The 24,033-nt window shown below is 42.2% G+C and overlaps 1 protein-coding gene across 3 annotated transcripts in view; it reads right to left on the reverse strand.

Moving 5' to 3' along the window:
• Positions 1 to 24,033, reverse strand: part of CUL4B (cullin 4B) — a 44,198-nt gene that overhangs the window by 9,864 nt on the left and 10,301 nt on the right. For all 3 annotated transcript variants that reach the window (XM_025180874.3, XM_025180876.3, XM_006115399.3), the window contains 12 exons: positions 17,038 to 17,141; positions 15,379 to 15,448; positions 14,842 to 14,915; positions 12,201 to 12,363; positions 12,007 to 12,096; positions 10,363 to 10,445; positions 7,133 to 7,200; positions 5,839 to 5,957; positions 4,003 to 4,195; positions 2,731 to 2,835; positions 2,310 to 2,420; positions 232 to 317 (listed from right to left, as the gene is read on the reverse strand). In XM_025180874.3, the coding sequence (XP_025036659.2) occupies positions 232 to 317; positions 2,310 to 2,420; positions 2,731 to 2,835; positions 4,003 to 4,195; positions 5,839 to 5,957; positions 7,133 to 7,200; positions 10,363 to 10,445; positions 12,007 to 12,096; positions 12,201 to 12,363; positions 14,842 to 14,915; positions 15,379 to 15,448; positions 17,038 to 17,141 (1,266 nt within the window). The remainder of the gene's footprint in view (positions 1 to 231; positions 318 to 2,309; positions 2,421 to 2,730; positions 2,836 to 4,002; positions 4,196 to 5,838; positions 5,958 to 7,132; positions 7,201 to 10,362; positions 10,446 to 12,006; positions 12,097 to 12,200; positions 12,364 to 14,841; positions 14,916 to 15,378; positions 15,449 to 17,037; positions 17,142 to 24,033) is intronic.

Below are 24,033 nucleotides of genomic sequence, written 5' to 3' on the forward strand. Positions count from 1 at the left end.
GGTTCCCTGCCTGCTGTGCCCCCACATACCACTCAAAGCAACCAGCTGCTGAGGCCAGCATATGTGTCTACATTGTGAAGGAAGGGATGCAGCAGGTCTCTGTGTGCTGCACAGGCCAAGATTCCTTCAAGCTAAAAGCAGGTAGTAGTGAGTTCCCCTGGGGTAGGTCCTACATACCCATAAAGTAATAAAATACTAAAAGACAAGCCACGGCAGGCTTTACAACTATACCTGTTTAAACTGTATCATGATGTCTTTTGAAAGCTCCATGTCTTTAAACATTCCTTCAAGCTTGCTGGTGAAAGCAGCTCCACATTCTGTAAGAGGTTTTTATAATAAAAAGCTAGTCAAAAATTAAGAAACAACACTTTAAATGGTTAAACCATATGTCAGAGAGCCATTCAAGTACAGCACACACGTACAGGTTCAGAAAATATCTCATTCCTAATTCCTGCGTCATCTTTATCTCCTTAAATTTGGGCCTGGATTAGAGCTTAGGAATTCTGGCTGACCAGGCACCAGATTTTGTGTTATGAAACAATGAACGACCATCAGTAAGAACTCACTGGCAATGATACAGGGTTGGGAGTCTTTATATTGGATAAAAACAATGACCCAGGAAGAAGCAGGACATTAAGTTCTCATAGCACAAGTATTTTGTACTAGATGCCCTCTGATTTACCCCCAAAGACCCAAATGGTACAAGCTAGATAAAGGCTGGGCAATCATTTTTGATTGGGGGAGCAGGGGCTGGCTACTCCAAAAATTTGGTCATGAGCCACACTTTTCTACAATATTCATGGAGGTAGTGCAGGGTCTGGGACTGAGATTGGGTGCAGAAGGGAGTTTGGGGTAGGGATCTGGGAAGGGTACTGGGGTGTAGGAGAAGGTTCTGACCTGGGGGAGAGGTGTGAGAGGGAGTGCAGTCTAGGAGGAAGCCTGGATATAGGAGGAGATTATGACTTGGGGCAGGAATGCAGGAGAGAGGGCAGTGGGTTGTGTCCTGGGGCAGGAAAGGTTGTGACCTGGAGTAAGGGCTTGGGGTGCCAGGTGCAGGCTCTGGACGGGAGGTGCTTACTGTAGGTGACTCCTGACCGGCAGCCCACTGTGACCCTCAGGGCTGCTTGTCTGCTGCAGCCCCACATGCTGCTCAAAGAGACTGGCTGCTGGGCCTAGTGTGTTTCCAGCCAATGAGAGCTGCGAGGACTATTCAGGGGGTAGGCACAGAATGTGGAGACCTCCCTCCCCACAAGGGGTGCACCTCACAGAGATACATGCTGGCCCCAGCAGCTGGCCACTTTGAGCAGCGTGTGGGACCATGGCAGACAGGGAATCTGCCCAAGAGGCCCATGGTGGGGTAAATCCAAATGACTGGTGGTCTGGATCTGGCCCATGGACCTTATTTTGCCTGCCCCTGAGCTAGATGATCAGTCTGAACTTTAAATTCGTGACTTATGCCTGGTACTAATATATTTGCTTATATGAAATTGTTTCCTTAAAACAGAATGGAATTATATAAACACAGCAGTGCAGAAAAAGATGTGTACGTACGTACATACGCATGCACTTTTCCTTTTTTTTTTTAAAGGAAATAAAAGGCAACATTAAAATAAAAACCTGACAAGGGGAAAAATATAGAAATTATAGTCTAAATTAGTGGTCTCCAGCCTTTTTATGCCCATGATAACTTTTTGAAATTAAGGGCATCTCGGAATCTACCCCACTCTTTCCCTGAGGCCCCACCCCTCAGACTCCATCCTCACCTCTCTCCATTGCTCATTCTCCCCCCACCCTCACTCACTTTTCTGGGCTCGGGCAAGTTGGCGTTCAGAAAGGGGTCAGATTAGGGCTTGGAGAAGGGTGGGGCGTGTGACCTCCTGCTGAGGGCACTTCCTGTGGGCAGCTTTCAGTTGTAGGTGCAGTGAGGCCAACTGCCTGCCCCGGCTCCACACTGCTCCCAGAAGAAGCCAACATGCCCCTGTGAGAGGGAGGCAAGGGGGCACATGGCTCTGCATGCTGCCCTTCTCTGCTAACACGACTCTTACAGTTCCTTGTTTCTGGCCAATAGGAGCTGTGGGGGCGGTGTCTGAAAGCAGGAGCAATGCGCCAAGCCCACTGCTCCCCACTCCAATGAGGCCACACTGGTTGCTTCCAGCAGTGGTGTGGGGACGCAGCAGGTAGGAGGCCTGCCTTGGGGCAACTCCACTGTGCCACCAAAGATCAGAATAGATGGGGAAAGCCACTAAGATCGACCAGCTGGCGCCACTGGTCTAAACTGATAACAGGAAAAAGCAGGGCAAGATACTCACCATGTTTGAGTTTGGAAAGCATAGATTTTTCTGCATCTACCGATGCACTTTTCCCAACTAAAAGCCGCTTTGCTAGATCTTTCTTATAGAAGGCCTCAAAGACATCTTTTCCTGTAATGTAAAAGATATGATTCGTTAACAATCAGATAAAACTTGTTTGTGAAAACAGCAACATTTAAATGAAAGGTTTCTTAAATGGGCCCCATCTAAAGTCCATGGGAACTTTTCAGTTAACTTCAATTAGCTTTGAATCAGGTACCAAATGAGCATTATGGGCACTCTACAACTAAATGACTGGAAGAAAAACTAAGTCCACGGAGATACTGTACACTTTTTAAAGGCAGATAGACTAGAATCAACTTGGAAGGAAATATTATATTATTACACATAAAATAATTAAACACAAAACTGTAACCCTTACCATAAATGAACCTAAATATAATCATAATTTTATCCAGCATTTTTTCAAGTTCTTCATCAGTAGCTTCTTTGTTGCCTGCACGTAGTTTTGAATCCACATACTTAGCTAAAAAGCAAAACAGGTAAAAGAAATTGAAAACCTGAGTCTGCTGTGCATTCAGAATGAACCTATATTAAAATTGTGACAAAACACAAGATCTTTGTGGAAAATCAGAACAATGAGCCATTATTATGAACAAATTTAGCAGTGCCATTCTGACAGCATTTTCATATACGCTGTGAAAACAATATTAAATTGCAATAGTTCAAGGTCCTCTTCTCATATGAGTGAGATACCACTTTAAATATGAGACAATGAAAATTCACAAACTTGTAACTATCATAATCACATAAAGGTCCTTAACTAAAGACCCAAGCTTAGTATAGCTAATGTAGCAGCAAAAGAAGGCATTGGGCACCAGAGTAAGATCTGTTAAAATTGATCGAGAAATTTAAACTTGGGAAGAAAAACTGCACATGATAGCTGATTTCAACAGCCAGTTTCAGTTTCAAATGGTGGGATAATACTTGCTAAAATGATTGAAACGCAGAAAATTGAAAACTAAGGCACTCAAGTGAATTTCCACTAAAATGACAGTGATATTCCCCCACAAATGTATACAGTCCAACAGATAACTTAACAGGTATGGCTCAATTACACAAGAAAGTGAGAGTTTCTGTATGCCACTGGGGCTCCATTTACTTTGATGGGGGGAGGGAGGGGGACAGGCAGGAAGGTTTTATGACTGGTGGATCCATAATGGCTCGGGCTGCAGACACCTACCTACATTGCTCTGTGCACATATGAAGTGTCACATGGGGACTCCTGAAGACCAAACTAATTCCACTATCAGGGAAGCTTTTGCCTAAACTCTGTTAGTGATTGACATCCCTCAACTGTTTCCCTGCCTCCCTCTGAAAACAAAACAACCTAGCCAATGAAATGATAAAGGGTCAGACTTCACAACGGTATCCAATGCTTTTTGGAATCTTAATAATCTTTTTCAGAAATATACATTGTGGGAGGAGATTCTACTATCTAGTTATGCTTTCTGTTAAATCTCATTTCATATGTAAAATCCCATCATTCCCCTAATCTGTTTGTCTAAAACCAAAAATCCCAAAATTAATAAAATAATAATAATAATAATAATAATAATAATAATAAACCCACAAAAAACAAATCACCACAGGAGAACAGTTTCTATGTAGGAAGAGGGACTGAAAAGTATACCTATCAGTTCAGCTGGTTTATTTGGTCTCTTGTTAATGAAGGTTTCAAAAGCTTCTTTCATAGCATTGACAAATTTCTCATTCTTCAAAAAGCAGACATCAATAATATGATCAACTTTATCCTTAAAGTCTAGCAGTTCTTGGACCATAGTTTTATCTTTTTCTGGGTTAATTACTATAGTGCTACCAAATGCCTGCAAAACAAAAATTCATCTTTCAACCAAAATTCTAAATACCAGATCTGCATGAAATCTTCAAATCAAAGGTTAGATGATTTGCTTCCCTAACACAGTGATTAAAATGGTAGAATGTACTTGCTATTCAGATAGCATTTTATATTTTGAATCGCCATACCAAGATAGAGAGCAATAATAATAATAATAAATAATAATAATAATAAAAAAAAAAAATTGGTGAAAGTCAGTGTATAATAGAACTTGCATTTCAGAAGAGATGCAAACACAATAGTAAGCCAACTTTATGGTACAACACTTAGATGATAGTCAAATTATATACAGCCAAAATATTACATGCTGCAAGAACTCATTTCTGCACACTTACATAGGTAAGACTCCCAGTGAAGTCAATTTCACCACAACAGTAATACAAAGAAAGCATTCTCCTACCAAAATTAGGATGCCTGTGTGACAATATTATTAAAGGTACAGAATCATCTGCCCACTGAACACTGAAGTCAATGGGAGTTTGCCTATGAATAAATGAAAGATAATAAAAGGTCTTTAGTGTTGTAATCTGGTATGTATGTCCTTTGCTTTTTAAGTAGCTTTCCCCCCTAAATCTACCACTCAGTGAAATCAGAGAATTTCAGTTTAGGCTGGAGCAATACAGATAGTGGCACTATACTTACACACACAAGAATACAAATGCTGCATGTATGAAAGTGTATTCCCATTTAATCAGGAAACACACTAAATTTATTGCTGAAAGTTAGAAAAAAACCCAAAAGCACTATGTGCAACACAAGGCATCAACAAACTAACATAACCCCACACGCGATGTTGGCAGCAAACTGCTCTTTTAGACAAGTTCTTACCCTGGCAATACGCTTGATGCTAGTGCACAGATGAAAGTAATCAAAATACATTCATGCAGTCTTCATTGCTAGAAATAGGCAAGTGTTTTTCCTTTGGTACACATAATTCATATGAATAAAAATTGGGATTTAAAATGTTAAAGTGAACTTTTATGAACAAATTAATGTAATCCAACATGTTAACGCTTTAAAAAAAAATGATAACTGAAGTATCACTTAAGATGGTGGTGTGGACCAAGCCTATATTAGTATAACTACATTATTGAGGAGTGTAGAAAATCCACACACAAATGACACAGTTATCCCAGCTAACCCCCACTACAAACAGCACTCTGTTGATGGAAGACTTCTCCCCTTGCATCGCCACTATCACTTCTTTGAGGTGGAGTACCTATGCCAATGGGAGAAGCTCTTCCACCAGCTTAGGTAGCGTCATTACTGAGCACTGCAATGCTTTAAGTGTAGACAAAGTACATTTGGCTTAGTAGTGGTTGAGGAAAGAACTTATTACAAGTTTTTTCTGTATATAAAACAAAACAAAAAATGACCGATCCTTAGACAATATTCAATTGATCTAAAACAATGTATCATTCCCAGTGCAATTTCAGAGGTTGTTCAGGTGCATATATGTATGCTGTTTAAAAGTTCCCAGGTCATCTGTTAAAACTAAAGTTGTATTACTAAGCTCCAACACTTGTTTAGACAAAGAAAAATGTTATGGACAATCCCCAGTGATTATATTAAAAAAAAAATCAGTATTAGCCCCTGGATATATATCAATACCTTAATGTATTCAATCCAATGCTGTAAGAGAACTTGCACTCCACCTCTGACCCGACTGAACAACTGATACAGAAGAGACAAGTCTTGAATTCGGTTTTCATCAAGAAGGTGGTTTAAACCTGTGAGTTTGAAAGTTTAAACATCTAAAAAAGGTATAAGCATTGGAAGCAAACCATGCATGCCAACAGAATGTAAAGAACTTCAAATCTCATGTTAACCCATTCATATCACTCAATATTTCCATTTCTTCTCCAACAGATTAATTTGTTGGTATTTTTTGCAGTCAAACTGGCTAGACAACAAAAATAGAATGGTAATCTGAATTAGTTCTGTACCTGAAATCCCTGGTTATATTGGGCCATGGATATCTTGGACTATTGCATTATATGTAACTGTGTCATCACATAAGCTTTGATCACTTATACTTCATTGCTACTTTAAATTCAGTAATAAAGTAGTTTAAGCTCTAATAGTCTCTGGGAAGCTTTGCTTGGAAGCTTAGAAGTCTTAAACTTCAATTTCTGCAGAAAATTAAGTTTTATAAACATTATAAAAATATAATTCTCTTCACGCAGCCAAGTAGCATCTTCATCTTTCACATTAATCACTTGTTCTAAAAAAAAAAAACTACAGCAGAGTCCAGGGACATCATGTAAGTAAGAATCCCCGAACACCCTCATTTCTAGTAGCTGCGAATAGGTGATGGCAATGATTCTCACCAGAAGACCTCTCTCCAGACAAATACAACTACAGCATTTGGCAAACACAGATCTAGTAATTTTCAAGTCAAAGGACAAAATATTAAAAAGGAGATCAGATGCACAATTTGTGTAGGCTGAACTCATGTATCCATTATTCACCAGCCATAGAGCAACACATGGACTCACATTGACTGCTTTTACTTTCTTTAAAGTACAGTAGCATGTTTGCTTGCTAATCCTAAATCGTCTCTATTATTATATCTGGCCTAATGCAAAAGCTACCTACAATCATGGTCTTCAAAATGTTACTGGACATCCTCAACTCAACATCTCTATTTGAATTCCAGTTTTCCTTCTGCTTTGCAATGTATTTGAAGACACCATCGTGGCTCCTTACCTCTGAAAAGGAGAATGGGACTTGCCCTTCTGCAAAATGTTCCAGTGCTACTTCATGAATTGAGTAGCAAGGGGTATTAAAGAATGATGTGGCTTGTGTCCTCCCCCAGCACCTGAATGTGTCACTTTCTTTTCAGCACAGGAATGAAAGCCCCGAAGCAGTAATTAGAAACATTTCTATAAAGAAGAAAGATTACCTTTCTGAAGAATGGCTGTTAAATGTTCACCTAGCAGTTGCTTTTCTACAGTAGCAATTAGTGGCTTCCTATAGAAGAAATGTTTACAATTACTTTTCCTTTTTCTATCACTGACAGCTTTAAATCTTATTTGGAGAACAGACTAGCCTGTCTTAAATCTCTATGTAGCACTTGATAGACTCCTGATGCATAACTTAGGACTGTGTGTTTCACAAAATTATATATAAATATATTTAACTTATTTCCCTCAGTAGGTGACCCTATTGTCTGGTTGTTCACTAGAGATTTATAGTAAACTCATCACTATGGTATCTGAGTGCCTCAAGGTGAAGCCAACAATAGGGCAGAAAGTTAAGAAATATGTTTCCTCCGATCTCATGGAGAGGGCATTCAGGCCCTCACAAAGCAAGACAACAGGTATCTGAACCAACTGCTCCTTAAAAAGGGAACTTTGCTAATAATGCATGCAGGAAGAAAGGATCCATTGAAGGAGCTAGCAGCTTCTTATGCTGGTGGCTGAGGTGGTGGTGTGAGGAGACAGCAAGCCTGGAGAAACAGCACACACAGACAGCAGTCCCGAATTCTTCCCCCAAAGAGTTTATCCCTGGGGTTGCTTCCTCATCCAGCATTCCTCAAATGCAGCCACCAGCAGGTGTCTTTTGCTGCCAGGACAGCCTCCAAAGCGTGGGGTGAAGACTCGGGGGGGGGGGGAAGGAGAGCAGCAGCCTCTCCCTGCCATACTCAGCTGTTGCTCCTGAATAACAGTCACCAAAGGCAGTGAGATGTACTGCCTTAGTGTTTGTTCTGGTGTTGCCAGAAGAGATTGGCATCCTGGACCACACAGCCTCCTCAGGGGCTCTAAGTAGCACTTCTGGAGACACATGGGGCCGGTATGCACAGCACTGGAAGTAGCTATAGTGTTCAGTCACTGAGATTCTCCCTTGGGCAGTTTACCTGTTCCCAACTGCTGGGGCATGAGGAACCTGGGGAACTCCACAGGCAGCTGGCGAGTTCCTGACCCTACTCTCGGGGACAGACACTTCCTGAAGAGTTACGAGGGTCAGTGACAGAGACTGGTTTGTCAGAGGGCTGGTGGCCACACTTTGAAGCCACCAAAATATTTATTGGGAGAACCCCTGCACTACATTAAGGGTACGTCTAGACTACATGCCTCTGTCGCTAGAGGTATGTAGATTAGGCTACCAGACATAGAAAAATGAAGCGGCGATTTAAATAATCGCCGCTTCATTTAAATTTACATGGCTGCCGCGCTGAGATGACAAACAGCTGATCAGCTGTTTGTCGGCTCAGCGCAACAGTCTGGACGCGCGGGTGTCGACATCAAAGGCATTTGTCCACCACCCAGGAATACCTCATCCCAGGAGGCATACCTTGGGTGGTCGACAAATGCCTTTGATGTCGAAACCCGCGCGTCCAGACTATCGCACTGAGCCAACAAACAGCTGATCAGCTGTTTGTCATCTCAGCACGGCAGCCATGTAAATTTAAATGAAGCGGCGATTATTTAAATTGCCGCTTCATTTTCCTGTGTCTGGTAGCCTAATCTATATACCTCTGGCGACAGAGGCATGCAGTCTAGACGTACCCTAAGAGGCCTCAGTGGCCTGCTCACTTCCAGTACCAACGTAAGTCCTGCTGCCCATCTACTCAAAGAGGCCAGATGTCCTGTTGCAGGGCTCCTCTCCCTCCTAGTAACCACAGAAGTGGCCCCAGAGTACATCTCTCTAGGGGAATTCCAGCATCCTTGCCAGCCACCTCCTACGCTTGAGGCCACCCCAGAAGATAATCTTCATTTTAAGTTTCCAGGATGATGAATATGTTGTCTGAGAAACGGATATTCAAAACATTTTCTTCTATAAATGGTATTTACCTCCTTGGAATTTTCCCACTGAGATACCTAATAATTTTTGCTGGTCTTGCTCTACTTTCATTAGGAAAGTTAACTGAGTACAGGCAGTCCCCAAGTTACGCGGATCCGACTTATGTCGGATCCGCAGTTACGAATGGGGCTTTTCTCGCCCCGGAGGATGGGAGCGGCGGGACGCCCAGATGCGCCACGGTCCGCCGCCCCCATCCTTCGGGGCGAGAAAAGCTGCTCCCAGTCTCCCTGGTCTGCAGGGAGACGGGGAGCAAAGCCTTGGAGCATGCCCGCAGCGGGACAGCCAAGGCGCGCTTGGTCTGTCCCGCTGCGGGCGTGCTCCCAGGCTTTGCTCCCCGTCTCCCTGGTCTGAGCAGCGGACCAGGGAGATGGGGAGCAAAGCCTCGGAGCACGCCAGCAGTGGGACAGCCGCGGCGCGCCTGGACTGTCCCGCTGCCCACGTGCTCTGTGGCTTTGCTCCGCATCTCCCAGGTCAGCAGACCAGGGAGACGGAGCAAAGCCGTGGAGGACTTGGGCGGTCCCGCCACCCCCGTCTCCCTGGTCTGCTGGGGGGGGGGAGGGGGTGCAGCTAGTGCCCCCCCCCCCCCCCCAGCAGACCAGGCTTTTCTTACCTACCCCTGGGGTAGAGCAGCTGGGGGCTGCCGGGTTGGTCCCGCAGCGCCGCTCCGGACCAACCCGGCAGCACCCCAGCTGCTCTGCCCCAGGCGTCCTGATTCAGCCGCTGCTGGTCACTTTCAGCAGCGGCTGAATCTGGACGCCTGGGGCAGAGCAGTTGGGGTGCTGCTGGGTTGCTCCAGTAGCGCCGAGGTTGCTCTGCCCCAGGCTTCCTGGAATCAGCCGCTGATCAGTTTCAGCAGCAGCTGACTTGGGGACGCCTCGGTTTCTTACGTTGAATCTGTATGCAAGTCAGAACTGGCATCCAGATTCATCCGCGGTTGAAACTGACCAGTTTCAGCAGCGGCTGACGCCAGTTCCGACTTACATACAGATTCAACTTAAGAACAAACGTACAGTCCCTATCTTGTACGTAACCCGGGGACTGCCTGTAGTTGCCACTGCTAGTAGGAATACAGGCTCTCCCTCCTAAAATGCCAAACAAGTCACATTAATCGCCCAAAGTCAAATCAGTTTTTAAAAATCAACCACTCCAGTTAGCTGTACAAGATAACAAAATTGGCTCCTAGTAATTCTGGGGAAAAGGAGAAGCGTTTGGCAGCCTACATTACATTCATATGCAAATAAGTCAGAAAATGAATGTAGTTATTTTGTGTGGCAAAAGCCTTCAATGGAATTAAAACAGAATGACTAAGTCAAGGCATATCACACTTACTGTGTACTCTGATCCAAATATGTGATAATTCTGTCTGCTTCTTCTTCTAATCGCTTGTTGACATGATGAAGATACTCTGGAACCTGAAAGATGAAAGAAAATACTGTTTAAATTATGAAGAAAATCTGAAGAGATGCAAGGACCAAAATCTAACAGCAGCTACAGATAATTTTAGGTCCAATAACACCAGGCCCTAGAGTAGGAACAGGCAAAATACTACCCATGGGCTGCATCAGTCCTGCCAAACCCGTCCTGGCACTGTCCCATGACCTAGCTATGGATGTTAAATTGTGTTTAATCAACTAATCGAGCAGTCAATGGAATTTCCATCAAGTACTCAGTTGATAAGGTGGGTAAACTGCAGAGCCGTAGCAGAGTTAGCTCCTGACTCCGGGAGCTCACCCTGCTGTGGCTCTGCCTTTTAAATGCATTAAGAGCCATCAGGCTCTTAATGCATTTACAAGGCAGATGTGCACCATGGGGGGGACCGGGCATGAGCTAGGACAGCTGATTCCCAGCTTGTGCCTGGTCGCCCCCAGTACATCTCTGCTTCTCCTGCCCCCCGTGGAGATGGTGCTGGGGGGAACCGGCTTTTAAGCTGGCTCCCTCCCAGCACTGGCTCCTGCTCCCCCGGATGGAGGCAGCAAGGTGGGGGGGAAGCAACTACTCGAGTCACTACTCGACTACCTGATAAGCGCATGCTTATTGGGTAGTGGACTATTCGTTTACATCCCTAGGCCCAGCAGGCTCCCTGCCTGACATACACTTGCATGCTACTCAATGTGGCTGGCAATGGGGGACATGGGATCTCTGTCTGCTCCAGGGGGAAGGGATGGGTTTTGTGTTGGGAATGAGCGTGGTGCACAATCTTGCAGCTCCCGTTGGCCAGTTTAGGAAACTGCCTGGGTTGCTCTGAGCGACATGTGGGGCTGCAGCAGATAGGGAGCATGCCTGAGGGTCACACTGGGCTGCTGGCTGGGACCCTGCACCTGGCACCCCAACCCTTCCTGCACTCCAACTCCCTGCTTGAGGTCACAAATCAAACTCTCTGCACCCTGACTCAGGTCAGAATCACCTCCCAAGACCCTGGACCCCCTCCTATACCCCTCCTCCAGGACAGAATCCTCTCATGCACCCATACCTCCTCCCAGACCCCACACCCCATCCCCTGCCCTAGAGGTCACAAACCAAACCCCTGCGCCAGGCTACAACCCCCTCCCAGACCCTGTACCCCCTCCCTGTCACAACCCCCTTCTTCACCCAAACTCCCTTCCACACCCCACACCCACTTCTGCACCCCAATCCCCTAACCCGAGCTCCCTTCTGTGCCCTACCTCCATCCCAGACTCTGTATCTCCTACCTTACGTTTTGGAGAAGAGTGCAGTCCTTGACCACTTTCCAAATTTTTGGAGTGGCCTCCTCATCCAAAATTATTGCCCATTCCTACCCTAGAGCAATGGTGCTTGAGTACATCTAGCACGAGTACATCTTTTAAAAGGTAAATTTGTAGGTTATACTACTGCTGAGACTATTTCCAGCTATCCTAGCACACAGAGAATGCAGTACAGGAACACATTCTGCTCTCTTGGAGCTCAGAAGTTTCATCGGTGGCTGTTAATAGGAAAAAGATTAAAACAAAATACCTCTCGTTCTTGCATAAGCCTCTGTCCCTCTGCTGCATAAAGACGATTAGTCTCTTCCAAGAATCTGTGTTCAAAAGAATCTTGATAAATCTAGGGAATGAAGAATAATAATTCAGTTTTAAGAACACACTATGCTTTAATACAAGTGCGATGCTTTTTTTCAGTTTTCTGCAAACTGAAGAAAATCTACTCACCTGCAAATCAGAAAGCATACTTAGAAGGCTTCGGAGCAAACTCCTATCAATAGCTTCACCATTTCTTTCCCTCTCAATCAGGAGAAGAATGCCATCAATGGTCTTGTTCTGAACTTTCTGATCGCTAATTATATGAGTCCTAAACAACTCTAAACCCATATCCCTAAAAAGGATTAAAAAACCTCTTAAATAATTGACATCAGTACCATCCTTGATTTATTTTGAACTATCACAATAAAAACCAACAGTACATAGTCGATTTTGATGCTCGAGTATTTACTGTCTCAGTTTCCCAAGACATTTCAGAGGCACGTAAATGCATACACACACATATACACACAAACAAACAGCAAACAACCACCAAAGGAAAACTCATGTATACATTCTCATATCTGTGCATACAAGTAAGAGATTTAGTTTTGATAATCACTTCATTTTAGGAAGTTAACCATTCTTGGGTTGAATTAGCTGGATTCAGAAAGATTAAAAACTCATGTTGCTTAAAAACTATTTCCTCAATTTAATATGAATGCTAGCATCTATTCAAAGATAAAGCAGATTTGTCAAAAGAACTAAACATAGAATGTAAGCCAAGGTACTAATCTCAACTCTGTCATTGGGTGTTCTTGGGCAAAGATTTTAAATGGAGAATGGCAATTTGGAGGCAAGGGTCTCAGTTTTGGTTGTCCAACCTGACACCTTAAATGGATTGGTGAATGGGTACTCATAACTTTCTGAAAAATTAGACCTTTACTAAGGTATATCAAGTTGCAGTCCAAACTCAAGCAATTCAGTCATCAGAATTCACTTTAAAAAAAAGCTGACCTCAACCTCTCATTGATCATGTCTTCACTATGAGATAATGGCAATGGTTCTCAAATTTCCCCCTCTCCTCCACAGACCACTTGAAAATTGCAGATTGTTTCACCAGACCCCTTGATGATCTTTCCAAATGTTGTTTGTACCATTAGCAAAGTAGTGTAAAGTGCTTTGTGTAAAAGTGCTATATATTAAAAAACCTTAACAATAAATGTTTTTTGTTCTACAAATAAAAGCACACGACTCATTTAAAATCAGCAGTGGTCTCTCTCCTGCCACAGCAACCGCACAGCTGAGGCTGGAAAAGAGGGCTAGCTGAGGCTGGAAAAGAGGGCTGGCTTTCCCCAGATCCAGAGCTGTGGTTGCTGGGAAGAGTCACCTTTCTTTGGTCGCTACAGCCCTGCATGTCCTAAATTCTCCCTACTGTCCCCCCCACTTACCTATTTTCCCCACTTCACTGCCGCTCTCCCAATTACTCCCTATTCCTGTGAAGGCCACCACCTCACCTTACATGTGCATCTTCTCCAGGGTCCAGGCACCTACTTAATGGATTCATGCCTGCAAGCCACTAGTTACGTGGGCAATCTTCTCTTGTGTGTGGCCACTTAAATGCACTTTAGACCACCTAAATGGAGCTTGCCAAACAGTTTGTGAATCTTGGAACCAGGGGTATGATTTCCCAGCTCATACACTTTCTTGCACTAGTGCAGTGGTTCCCAAACTTTTCGGCATCACGCCCCCTTTTTGATTTTTGAGAAACCCTCACGCCCCCCCCACCCCAAAAAAATAGCAGCAAAACTTGGGGTGGGATTGAGGCGGGGGTGTGTGGCTGGGTTGCCTCGCGCCCCCCCCGGGAATTTCTTCATGCCCCCCAGTTTGAGAACCCATGCACTAGTGTGATGAGAGCAATTGAAAGTATAAACAGTAGCATAGCAAAGGCAATGACAACAGTGGCATGGCTTAACCTGTAAATATGGACTTGAAATGGGTAAGCCATGCCATTACTGTCTGTCCTATTGAAGCTATACTTCTATTTATACTTGCATTACCTCAATGAGAACTAGTGTAAGTACATTTAGGAGACCTGGGAATCACAGCCCTAGCTGGTACTGTAGATGTAACCTTAGTTTCTCCCTTTATAAAAGTAGAACTTGTTCATATTTGTTATCCAATATATTTAAAGCATTTTATCTTTAGAAAGTTACATATGTACTAAATATCCTTATTACCTTTGATAAGTAGATGTGTAGCAAATAACTCTTTGACCCTAAATCCTAGATTTTCAATTACTGAATAGGCTTTCTTTTATTATGCAAACTGGAATTAGATTATACCAGTTCAGTTAAAATTTGGTGTTAGTCACTGCAAAACTCACACATTTCATGGAAATGAAATTCAAAACATTTCTCTCCAAGGAGTGAAAAATATAAACTAACGGAAATCCCTATATTTCAAAATACAGGTTGAATGTCTCTAGTCCAGGACTCTTGGGACCTGACTGGTGCTGAACCACAGAATTTGTTGGACCATAGGAGATCACTATTGTCTAGCAGCATTACCAACACTCCCACTGCTTACCTGGCTTTTAGAAGACACTTAGGGGTAAATTAGAGCTAAATAACAGCACAGAACACTGGGAGCTAGGATTGGTATCTGTAAACAAACTTTATGGACCATGGGAAACTGAAATCATGTCAGACCACAGATGTTGCTGGACCACAGTGTGCCGGACTAGAGAGGTTCATCCTGTAGTAAGACAGTATGAAAGAGTTTAAAAAAAAAAAAAAAAAAAAAACATCAATTTTATTCTTTGCATCCTTACCAAATTGATGGCAGCATTGAATTCTGAAGAACATAAGTTCGATCCAGGAACAAAAAGATACTCCTAATCATGATCTGTTGGAGGGGGAAAAATTATCAGCATTTCTATATCCATTAAAATTGAAATTCCAAATGTCATAAACCTCTATATGCATATGTGCCAAAATCATTACAATTTCTGGAGTATTCTGCATTTACTAGTATGCAGTGAGATGTTTTAAATAAGATGATCAACATGACATTTAATTTAGAGTGGGAAAGAATGAAAGTTAGTATTTAGACATGAACCAAGGGTAAAATTAAGATTCTCTCCCTCCCACCCCCCAAAAAAATGTTTATTGAAGACCAAAGTCATATGTTCAAAGATTCAGCTAGGGGAAGTGCTTTCAAAGCTACATTTCTACTAAGTCAGTGTCATTCCCTCCTATAAAGGAAGCCTTTACATAAGACATTAGATAACATTTCAGAAGCACAAAGTGTATTTGGAAAAAAAAAAAGTAAACTGTTAGGAATATAAAAGGTTTTTTTTAAAACTTACCATTTGTCTGCAGTGATCTTGCCAACATTTGTCTATTTTCTTTAGAAAAAGAACACTATCCAGCGAATCCATGAAAAAGCAGTTAAGAAAATTACAACAAATCTCATTGCTGACATTAGCTACCTAAAAAGCTTGAGAACTTGTTTACTTTTTCACAGTTTTCAGAAGAATGCATCACAAATTTACTAGCCACCTTTAGAAAAGATCACAATTTTTTTCATATTTTACTTATTTTTAGTTTATATCAGAGTCATGATTAACAGTTCAGGGCCAGGGTAAAATTATCAAAAGCACCTAAAAATCACTCCAGTCCCTCAGTAACATTATCAAAACCAAAAACTTAGAAGCTTAATCTACTTTAATGATTGTACTTTGCTAACATGAAAAACATTAATTACATATTTTTTAAAATTAAAACACAATGATTTATTAAAACGTAAACAGACAAGAATGTTATAGTTTCAGATCATATTTTCACAGGGACTCAAAATTAAATTTTACATACGAGATCATTTCCAAGCACAAATGCCAGAATTAAGGTGCTAATGCCAGACACATGACCCCAAATCTTATAGGTACATGTCTAAATGTACCATTTGCATTATGTTTTATTGTGGGCATACAATATGCAGGTGTAATATTAGTTGGTTATTGAAAGTATGCCTCTTAATAAACTACTAGACTTTCCAGTTAAGCAGAAAAGCTTTAAAAATTGCTAAAGATCCCAAACCAGTAACTGAGTACTAGCTATTTCTAGACTCAATACAGTTTAAGATAAAAGTTGCTGAAATTAATTGCCTCTTCTTACCTGCACGTAAAGCAGTTTCAGGAGTCTTCTTGTGTTTTACAACAGTTGATTCCATTGCTAATTCTTAGAAGGTGTCACTGAAGGGTGTTGTAACTAGGGATGTAAAAGTGTAACCGTTTAAATGGTTAACCAATAAGAATCAGCTTATTGGTTTCCGTTACGGTTACACTCTGGCTTTCTGGGAAGGCTTTACTGCGGGCTCAGTAGCAAAGCTTATATACACATGTAAGTTTGCAACAGATGTAACCATGTAACTACTAGCATTTTTAGCAGTTACATGGTTACATTTTAAATGATTTTTTTACATCCCTAGGGGTATGTCTACACTAGCCACCCTAGTTTGAACTCATTGCTGGAGGAGTAACGGTAGTTCGAATTAGGAGCTTTAATTAGAACTACCTAGCCCGTGTCACGTGTAGCCATGGGCAGGTAGTTCGAACTACAGGGCATTTAAAAATGGTGGTGCCCAGGAACATGCAAATAAAGCCCGGGATATTTAAATCCCGGGATCATTTGTAAGTTCGAATGACTACATTAGCCACCCTAGTTCGAACTAGGGTGGCAGTGTAGACATACCCTCGTTGTAACTAAAACAGTTCACGGACTGCATTTAACCATATTGTTGCACTCCCCTTCAGTAACACTTTTTGCACAAGTAACACTTCATTGTTTCTGTGAAGATCTCAAATGGCTCTACAAACATTTATCTAGTAGTTTAGCAGAAATGGAAAGAACACCCACAATGCCAAACTATAAGATAATGCTACCTTTCCAATACCATCAACTGATGCAAAAGAAACACGAGACTCTCAGGTGAACAGACTTTCAGTTCACCTAAAGTTAAAGGATATTCTCTGAATTGATGAATTTGTGCTTTGATGTGGTCTTCACAAATCTGTCTCAATTGTTTATACAAATTTGCAGAAATCTTGTAGGAGCAGAGATTTTCAACAGCCTAAAATAAATAATGAAACAGATATAGTAAGATGGATTTATCCCTTCCATAAAAAAATAGCACGACAAGTTTTTGATCCTTGAGCAAGATTCGCCCACTCTTGAACTTTACATAACATACTGCTGCTTAGAGCACAGTAGATGTATAAATGACATTACAGCTATAACGAGACAAAAAGGGCTTGCTCCTAAATAGTTCACAATCCATGGATCTACAGACTTCATGGGACTCAGACTATGTTTGTGTTGGAATAAGATCTGTGGCACAGCTGCAGTTGATCTGGGTTACTTGACTCAGGTTCACAAGGCTTGGGCAGCAGGGCTAGAGACTGCTGTGTGGATGTTCAGGCTTATGGTAGAGTCTGGGATCCTCCCTGCTCAGGGACCCCAGCCTGAGCCTAATATATGTCTGTGCATCAGTTTTACAACCCTGCAGCCAGAACCCTGTGAACCCGAGTCAGCTGACCCATCCTGGCTGCACGTGCTTAACTGCAATGTAGACATACCTTAATTGCCTAAGTGAGAAGTGTATGATTTGTCCCTACAGGGGATCAATTTTCCAGCAATTTTTGGGTTTTATTATTTTGAAGTACAGACACTTCAGGATTTATTTTATGAGCTACTGATCTTACTAAGCCATTTGTACTTCCACTGAGAGAGACAGGGAAGTGCAAGAAAGCACATTCGCGAGTGTTCACCCTTTCACACCCACCCCAAGTTCCCTCTAAACTCTGCCACATGTCGCCAGGTCACACAAGCTTAATTATGACTTGGACTTTTTTGGTAGTGCTCTGTATTCTATACTCTCTCAGTATATATATCTGAAGCCAGTGGTTCCCAGCCTTTTCGATACCAGCAACTGGCAAACCCATTCAAAAACATCTGGCAGATCAGTAACATGTTATTTGCATATCTGAATACTAATTATGCAAATGATGATTATACAAATAAAATGTTTCCAGTCCACCAAAAGCCAAGCCCCCAGTGCCAGGCCTAACCTCAAAATCCCCAACTCCTCCACTATCCCTAGCACCAGCCACAGAATCTCCTGCACTCAACCTCTCCCTCCCCCCCCCTCCGTTCCAGCATCCCGCCCTCAGAGGACCCCAGTGCCAGCCCTAACCCATAACTCCCCTCCACTATTAGCTCAACTTCCAGAGCCTCCCAGCACTAGCCCTGCCCACTCACCTAGCCCTTCGCTGGTACCCACGTAGTGGCAGCTCTGGGAGCCAGCGCTGGGGTACACTGCCCAGTGTCTCTCCTCCAGCCACAGCTGTTGGGAGATACATGTCCTTCCCCGCCTCTTGACCAACCGGTGCCAGGTAGGGGTGGGGTCTTCTCCTGACCACGGAAGAGCACTTCCCTGCGTGGCACCGGTTAGCTGACAAGCAGGGCAGCACGCTTCTCCCAACAGCTGCAGCGAGAGTGGTGTACCTCAGCCCTGGTCTCTGGAGCCACTGTGGCCCGGCAGTCAGAGGTTGGGAATCACTATCTTAAGCTATCTGAGGGCATTGTTAACTATGACCATTTGGGTGTGAATTAGAAAAAAAAAAAAAACCAGATGCATGTATCCTCAATGTTTAAGTGGAAAGTAAAAGGCAGTTAAGGTAAAGTCAGTAGGAATAATAGCATTGTGAAGTGACCCTGCTTATTATGTGGATGGCCCCTTCCTTGGTGCTTTCCTTTTATTGATTGTATTTATACTGAATGCACACAAACAACTGTAACAGTTAGGTTAACTAAGGTTTTTTGTACCAGAATATATGGGTATCAGAATATGTGGGTAGCTAATCTTTAGTTCCACATGCATCGTCTCTGTGATTTTCAGACTGCATTTACTCAGTTCAAAGTAAAAATGCATTCTGCCAGTGCCACTAACTCAGCATGGGATCTGACAGCTAAGCCCGGTTCTTTCTAGCTTCTGCATCAAGCACCAGCAGTAAAGACTCCACAGTCTGAAGTTAGCATTTCTGTGAAATGAATGCTGCTCACTCACCCATAATTATATTAACTCTAAAGGGAGAACAAGGAATAAAAAAATAGTGCGAACTTCTTGTGTCAGAAACTAACAGTTAACTCGGAATATATGGGATGCAGACTGACTGAGTTAGAGTTCATAGTATTTTCAATATACATTGTTTTCATGAATAAAAGTATCATACAACGTGCTACATAAGCATAAGCTGCTGGGAAAGTCACAACTGAATTTTCTGATATTTGAGAGCTTAAATTCTCGGTTTTAAGTTACATCAATATAATTTTTAAAAAACAATGATTTTCAACCATATTTCCTTTGCTGACCTTAACAGAAATTGAATGGAGGAGAGGACTCCTTTGGAAATCTTAGGCATAATCTGTGAACCACAGGCTGAAAATTACTGATTTAACAGGAAAACACTGTACAGTTCTTTGTTCAGATGGCACATAAGTTTCCCCCTCATTCTCTCATGCGTCTATAGCCTATGTTATCAGCTTCTAACTTACAGATCTTTAACAAGTGGAAAAAAGCCAGATCAAACTTTCAAGTAAACACAGGATACAAAATGTAACCCCTCTTTCATCCACATGGGCTTTGAGATTGGGAGAAATGACAACTGGATATGTAAAGATGGAACACCACCCTCAAGCCAGGTACACAACATCCACCCTGACTTAACTGACCTCATTAACACTGGTCCTCCACTTGATAATTTCCTTTTTTTGGGGGGGAGAGGAGAGGTTATATATATTACACACACATACCTGCCACTGTAATTTCCACTCCAATTCATTTGATGAAGTGGGCTTTATCCATGAAAGCATATGCCCTAATAAACCTGTTAGACTCTAAGGTGCTACAGTACTTTTTTTTTTTTGCGCAGATACAGACTAACATGGCTACCCCTCTGAGACGTAACCCTATCTGTCCTCAATCTTTTAGTTAATAAGCACAGCTAACAGTGTCTAGCCCTCTGTACTCCATTGGCAAAATGGTTTCTGGCCAATCCATTTGCATCTGATCCATCTCCGCTTTGTCCCTCCTAGGCAGCCTCTTTTGAAACGTTCCAGAATTCTGTACCCCCTGACTTTTGAAAACAGGGGCTGCATACATACCCACTGCATAGCGACTCTGTTTCCCATACTGCATCAGCGCAGGGACTTACGCACTTTGGAGGACTTTCTCTAGGTCCATTATGAATGGATGGATTTCAAACCATGTGCATTTATTTCAATGTGTAATAAGTGAAATTTTTAATATATGACATATGCACGCATGCGGAGCTGGATTAACTCCTGTGCGGATCAAGGGCTGTCAGTTTTTCGGAAGCCTCCTAAGCTCCAAGGTGGGGCCAAAAATGAGTGTTCAGAGAATGCATGAGGTGGCTATAGGCTGATGCAGGGTTGAGCATGGGAAGGGTGAGGGCTCTGGAAAGGAGCCAGGGATGAGGTGTCTGGGGTACAGCGGGGGGCTTCAGACTGGGGCAAAAGGGTTTAGTCTAGAGCTGTGAGTGCTGGGAAGGGGGCTCAGGGCTGGAGGCTGGAGTGTAGGGATGGGGAGGGAGTTAGGCTGCAGGAGGGGGCAACTCCCATTTGCTGGTGCAAGCCCCAGACAGGGGAAGAGAGAGAGAGTAGTTGGCTCTGCGTGCTGCCTCGTACTGGCCAATGGGAGCTGCAGGCAAGGGAAGTGCATCGATGGAGCTTCCCAGCACTTGCAACTCCAGCCCTGTTTGTAACATGTGGGGGACAGCAGTGCACAGAGCTATGGCCTCCAACCCCATGGCCAGGTAGAGCTGGAACACAGAGGCTTTAGTGTTGGTGGCCCAAGGCCTTAGGCTAAGTGGACTCTGCAGAAAAATCTGCACTTTTGGTAGCCTGGAGATCTTCTGAAGCGGTCCCCTTAGCCTAGTACCCTGGGCTACAGACCCTAAAGCCCCTTTCTTAATCCAACCCTGCATGAGCACCTGTATATTTGGAGTTCCATACAGTTATACATATTTGGAAAAAGTCACAACTCGCTTGTGTCAAATAGGATTTTCAAATATTTTGTTTTGACCCCAGATGTCAATTACAAAATACATGCATTTTAATGGAGAAATTCCACACCAAGTACGAAATTTTAAGAAAAACCACACACAATGTTTTTTTAAAATACACAGGTAGAGGGAATTGCCAAGCATGTGAAAACAGTGGGTTTTTTTTAAATGGAAGTATCTCCATATATACTGTACAACTGCTATTGCAACATTATAATAAATCAATATTTAAAATTATTGTATACAAGACATTTTGTTATTGCTAATGCTGCAAATAGCTACACTATACTGAAAAGATGTCTGTGACTTCAGATGTTCCTACTTGTGATTCACAGCAGTGGGTTATTCAGTATTAAGGCCCTGCTTGGGGATTCCACACTACCAAATGTATTAGCCATACTCAGGACATGGGACCAAGAAGCCTCCTCATCATGATATTCAATGGGTTAGTTTACATTTGTTTTGTGGGATAATAAGGTGTGTGTGGGGTGAGAGAGAGAGAGATCAGGTCTCAGGCCCTAGCAATAGGCACTTGGAGAAATGTTTAAAATGTCCGATTACAAATAAAATCAACTTTTTAAACAGGTAATTACTGCCAAAGTCTAGGCCTCTACTTTTTAGTATTGATGTACTTAAGAAAATTATTCCAGCAAATAAGTGTTTGTATAAAGCTTTGAGTTCTCCAGGATTATTTAGCTGCTTATCTCTGTACACTCTTCCTCAACTTCAACTTCAGAAGTAGATGAACTAACACAGCCCTAATGGCTAGTAGTCTAAAAAATTAAAGGCTTAAAAAAAAAAAAAAATGTTCACTCAGTGGGATTTTACTGGCACACAGATATGTCAAACTAAAACCAAGAAGCTTAACTCTGTTAAAAAACAAAATCTGAATCTGAACACATCCTTTTGAAAACTGTGGGAAGGAACTTCCATAGGCTTCTTTTTGGCCATTCCCGTCTCTGCTTGGATAATAACGTCTGCCAAAGCATATTTGGAATCGGATCCATTTACCAAGCAGCTGTTCACATGCAGCACTGGCTTATTTAGCATTTTAAATACTAGCAATAGCTATTACTATTTTTAAAATACGACATTTATTTTTAGATTCAACTTAAGAGTACAATCATAATATTTCTATTCACTTAAATATATTTAAATAATTATAACATTATAGTTGAGATTTTCAACACATACCAGGATATTCAAAGTCACAATTCGCAAAGTAGTTGTGACTCACTCTCCATGAGCATAAAGCATAGTGAAACCTGGTCTGTTTCTAACCTCTAAGAGGCTAACTTCATTTATTACTTTAAAGTAATGTCAAGATTCTCAGTAAGACTTTGTAGATAAAGGCCATCTCTACTAGTTAACTGATTAGTTTGTCCTTTGAGTGGTAGATCAAGGATGTTAAATATTGGTTAATTGATGTGCCAAGTCTCTGGCAGTGTGCAGCCAGTGTGCTCCGGCCTCACTCCTGAGAAGCCAAGCTCCCCTTGGGCGACAGGCAGCCAGTCCGCAATGCTGCTGCCTCTGATAAAGAGACAGCAGCACGAGATGGCAGCAGCCCCTGTCTAGGGGACGTCTGAACTCCTGGACCTGAAAATGAAAATGAGCTTGGCTGCCTGCCCGTGGGGCTCCTAATAAACTTTGCATGAAGAGCTGCAGCAGGGTAGGTCCCGGACACATCACAAGTCAGGGGTGAGGCAGGCTGCTGGCTAGCCTGCTAAAAAATGTACTGGCTAGGGGAGGGGGGGGGGGGGGGGGGGGAAGAGAGAGAAATGCATGGCTTCTGCTTATCGGTTAATCGACTACACCATTACATTCTTATGATAGGTTGTATTTTTCTTAAAGGCGTATTTGCAGTTCATTATTCAATATGGTACAAACCTCATTTGTACACAGTTTAAATACTTGGAAATCAACAACTGCTTTTGTATCTAATTTGCCATCAATTCCTTCAAATGCTGCAAACAAGACACGCTTTACTGTGGAACCATGTATATGCCAAAAGTGAAATTTCAAAACCTCTCTGTTTTTGACTAAAAGTCCAAAACAAGAATCTGAAGTATATGTAATATATGCACCGGGCAGTAAAACATTGGGACAAAAAAAAAAAAAAAAAAAAAAGGGTCAGTACGTGTTCAGGCAATTCAACTTCAATAAGACCTCAATACAGAATGCCATTACATATTTACTATAGCCAAAACCACATTCAAAATTCACCTGAAAAAAACATAAAAGCCTTTTTAAATGATAAAAGCTCGAGGAGAATAGGTGTACTTATTTACAACTAGGTGCAGCACTAAGTGGTATAAACTCCCCTAAGTTTAGCCAAAGTAACTGTGATTTCCTAAACAGTTTGAGGAATGTAACCACACATGAAGAAGTAGAAATGTAATTATATAAACAGTGAAGAGCTTAAAAAGGCCTACTACTCAGTTTAGACCTGACAGCATTCTTAAAATAAAATAAATCAGGGCAAAATAATCATTACTGAGGCATAAGAAAAAAAAAAGGAGTTTAAAATATTTTCACAGGTAAATATACATAATTCTAATGGCTAGCAATGACAACCAGGTGAATATGATTTTAATGAGAAACTATGGTGGCATTTTATATCTACTTAAAAAGTTAAACGATTTTTTAAATTAAAAATGGTTGTTCATGATTCCAAATTATGAATAGATTGCGTTTAGACAGACACAAATTGATTACATTTTAATCCAAATTGTCCGTTTCTTATCTAAACACCAAACATTTTAAAAGTTCATGTTTCTCCTTGAGCAGCTACACAGCACAAACTCAAAAACAGTAGCAAAGGGAATACAGCTTCTTGCCTTATTTAATTAATGTTAACTGTTGCAAGGGAAACTACACCTT

Source organism: Pelodiscus sinensis, chromosome 13, assembly GCF_052426305.1.
Source record: "Pelodiscus sinensis isolate ZL-2025 chromosome 13, ASM5242630v1, whole genome shotgun sequence".
Lineage (NCBI taxonomy): Eukaryota > Metazoa > Chordata > Testudines > Trionychidae > Pelodiscus > Pelodiscus sinensis.